The sequence below is a fragment of the Leptonychotes weddellii genome, unplaced genomic scaffold (genome assembly GCF_054177405.1).
Source record: "Leptonychotes weddellii isolate Sample4059 unplaced genomic scaffold, ASM5417740v2 HiC_scaffold_20361, whole genome shotgun sequence".
Taxonomy (NCBI): Eukaryota; Metazoa; Chordata; class Mammalia; order Carnivora; family Phocidae; genus Leptonychotes; species Leptonychotes weddellii.
The window spans coordinates 1-3,293 of NW_027790207.1; the positions used below are offsets into that span (position 1 = coordinate 1).

Sequence of the window (3,293 nt, forward strand, 5' to 3'; positions counted from 1 at the left end):
CCCACTTTTTGACTTGATTATTTGTTTTTTGGGTGTTGAGTTTGAGAAGTTTTTTTATAGATCTTGGATACCAGCCCTTTACCTGTAGTGTCATTTGCAAATATCTTCTCCCATTCCAACCCACAGGTCTTTAGTATAAGACACATCACTCTGCCCCTACCCTCGACTCCAAGGACGGCTACAATAAATTTGTACTGGGCACTGTTCTAAGTGCTTTAAACTTTTCACTATCTCTAACAGGTTGGTATCATCTTCACTTAAAAGATGAGCAACCGGGGATCTGAGAGAGTTAAATGACTTGCTAAGGTCACAAGCCTGTGTCTGGACAGTTCGTGGGCTCTTTCCTAACACGAGCTGTCACTTACAGGTTGTGACTTTAAGCGCACGCCCTCTCAAGGGGCTGCCTCCTCCCTTCCTTTGTATAGTAAAATATTGACTCAGGGTGTAGGGGCTATCTGCACAGGGCCTGTGAAAGGTGGGGAAGGCCTGGCCTGGGGTGAGGGATTCTGAATCCCTGTTCCTCAGCATCCTGAATCCCTGTTCCTCAGCATCAGGCACTAGTAGCCCCCTGCCCTGGGAATGGGCTGTTCCCCACCTTCCTTCACAGCTCAGGGGTCTGGTGTGTAAAGTCTGGAAAGCCTTAGGCACTTCTACCTCGGACCCTTCCTGTGAGCACAGCTCACACCCACAGCTCTTACCTCACTTCCCCTTCCCCTGAAAATCGCATCAATCCTATCCTATCCTACCTGTCCTATCCGCTGCCTATGGCCACCCCCAATTTCTGTCTAGAATACACTTGTTGATCACCCCTGTCCTATGATCGCCCATCTCAAAAACTGACGCCGCCATGCCCCCTGGCCATAAACTCTGACCTCACCCTAGCACAGCTCTCCAGCGACATTCAACCAGCCACTCAGTCGCCCGCCCCGCCCCCCACTCCGCCACGCGGGGCAGCTGTTGCACCCGTCGCTCCTTCCCATCCCCGCTGCCCAAGGACAGGCCAAGTCTCCGAAGCCATCTCGGCCTCAGTCCTTCCTAGCCCCGGCCCCAGCCCCGGGCCCCGTGTGCCACCTGAACCAAACCCGCTGCGGTTCCCTGACGCTCCCGGGCTGCCTCCAGCCCCAGGCCTCGGCCCCAGGCTGGCCCGCCCCGCCAGCCGCCGGCTCCAGAAGCGCCGCAGGCCGGCACTGTGACGGAAGCCCCACTTCCCCGCCTGGCTCCCCGCCAGCGACGCCGGCCACGCCGCCTCCGCCCCGCCCCGCCCGGGGCCCAACCCGGACGAGGCTTTCGGTTCCCCGGAGTCCCGCGGCCATCGCCGGCTCCCCGGGCCTGCAAGCCCCGCCCCGATTGGCTGCCGCCGGGTGCGCTTGCCCCCTTGGGCCCTCGGGACGGCGGCGGGGACAGCGTGGGACCATGGCCGGGATCCGCAAGCTGGAGCTGGAGGAGGCCCTGGTGCTGGGGTCTGGCTGGCGGCACGCGTGCCACGCGCTGTTATACGCGCCGGACCCCCGGATGCTGTTCGGCCGCATCCCGCTCCGTTACGCCGTCCTGGTGAGAGGGGGCGCCCCGCCCCTCCCCCGCCCCCCCGCCCCTCCCCCGCCCCCGTTCCCGGGGACGCCGGCCGGGCGCCCGGGCCACCCCGCTTCCTCTCCCGCAGATGCAGATGCGCTTTGATGGGCGCCTCGGCTTCCCCGGAGGCTTCGTCAGCGTGCAGGACGGCGGTCTGGAGGCCGGGCTGAACCGCGAGCTGACCGAGGAGCTGGGCGAGGCCGCGGCCGACTTCCGCGTGGAGCGCGCCGACTACCGCAGCTCGCACGCGGGGCCCGGGGCGCGCATCGTGGCCCACTTCTACGCCAAGCGCCTGACGCTCGAGCAGCTGGTCGCGGTGGAGATGGGCGCCCCGCGCGCCAAGGACCACGGGCTGGAGGTGGGGCCCGGCCCGGGAACCCCACCCCCATGGCCTCCCTGCCCCAGAAAGCGGATCCTCACTTTCCTGGGGGGTAGTTGGAATCTTGGGCTTCTTTCATCTGGTTGACAAGCCACAGCCAGCGTAGTCTCCCTGCAAGGTCTCTGTCCCTTTTCCCCCTTTTACCGGCCTCTGAACACACCTATCCAAATCTCTCTTGTCCCCGTTGATTTGGCCAAGCCTTGCACCCCTAGGCCTCCCTTGGGTAGGAGATGTGGCCTGATGCATTGTGGGGATCCTTCGTCGTTAGGCTAGGAGAGTAGGGGAGTAGATTGTGTATGGAGATGGTTCTCAAACTTTGGCAGGTATCAGGACCAGCTGGGAGGCTTATTACTGACCCACTCCCAGAAATTCTGGTTCAGAAGGACCTGATAATTTGCATTTTTCAAGAGTTTTTTTTTTTTTAAGATTTTATTTATTTATTTGAGAGACAGTGCGAGCAAGAGAGCAGAGAGAGAGGGAGAAGCAGACTTCCTACTGAGCAGGGAGCCCGATGTGGGCCTCGATCCCAGGACCCTGGGATCATGACCTGAGCCGAAGGCAGACGACACTTAATCGACTGAGCCACCCAGGCGCCTGTTGCATTTTTCAAAAGTTTCTAAATGGTGCTGATAGGGCTGGTCTGGCGTATTTTTGGAGAACTACTGGTGTAGGGCCAAGCATGCATCCTGGAGGCCAGAGGCACTACCCGTGTAGTGATGTAGGAGGGGTTAGCATTTATGAAGCTGGATGGCAGGGTCATTCGTCTGCGGAGAGCTGGGCCTACTAGGTATAAGATATAAGTCCTCAGGCCTAGTTCTGCTGGACTGACAAGGGATGAGACCTCTGATCTGGAAAGATCTGTCTAGGATGAGCTCCCTATCCCGTCGTCACCAGTCTCCTCCCTTTCCCAGGTGCTAGGCTTGGTACGGGTGCCCCTGTATACCCTCCGGGATGGTGTGGGAGGCCTGCCTGCCTTCCTGGAGAATTCCTTCATCGGATCTGCGAAGGAGCAGCTGCTGGAAGCCCTCCACGATCTGGAACTGGTGGAGCCTGGTTCTCTTACAGCCTGGAAGGTCTCCCTGCCTCGCTAGAGGCAACCGTCTGTGGACCCACGGAACCTGAGATGAGGATCTTGGTACAAAGGAGGGGAGGAAGGAACGGGGAAGGTTTTCTCTTCCGGGCCTGGGCCTGATAGATGCTAACAGATTAAAAGAAGTATGTGCAGTACATTTGAGCAGACCGCCCCCCCCCTCCCCCCCTCCCCCCCCCGGCAAGCAACTCTCAACATCCAGAGCAAAAATGGGCAGCTCATCCCAGGGGCCCTGGCAAATTCTCAGAGCCGGCC

General features: G+C 59.8%; 1 protein-coding gene across 1 annotated transcript; it reads left to right on the plus strand.

Moving 5' to 3' along the window:
* Positions 1-1,253: 1,253 nt before the first annotated feature.
* On the plus strand, positions 1,254-3,287 carry NUDT16 (nudix hydrolase 16). Its single transcript, XM_006746348.3, has 3 exons — positions 1,254-1,551; positions 1,658-1,927; positions 2,860-3,287. The coding sequence occupies exons 1-3, from the start codon at positions 1,414-1,416 to the stop codon at positions 3,037-3,039; spliced, it is 588 nt and encodes a 195-aa protein (XP_006746411.1). The 5' UTR covers positions 1,254-1,413; the 3' UTR covers positions 3,040-3,287.
* The last annotated feature ends 6 nt before the right edge of the window (positions 3,288-3,293 follow it).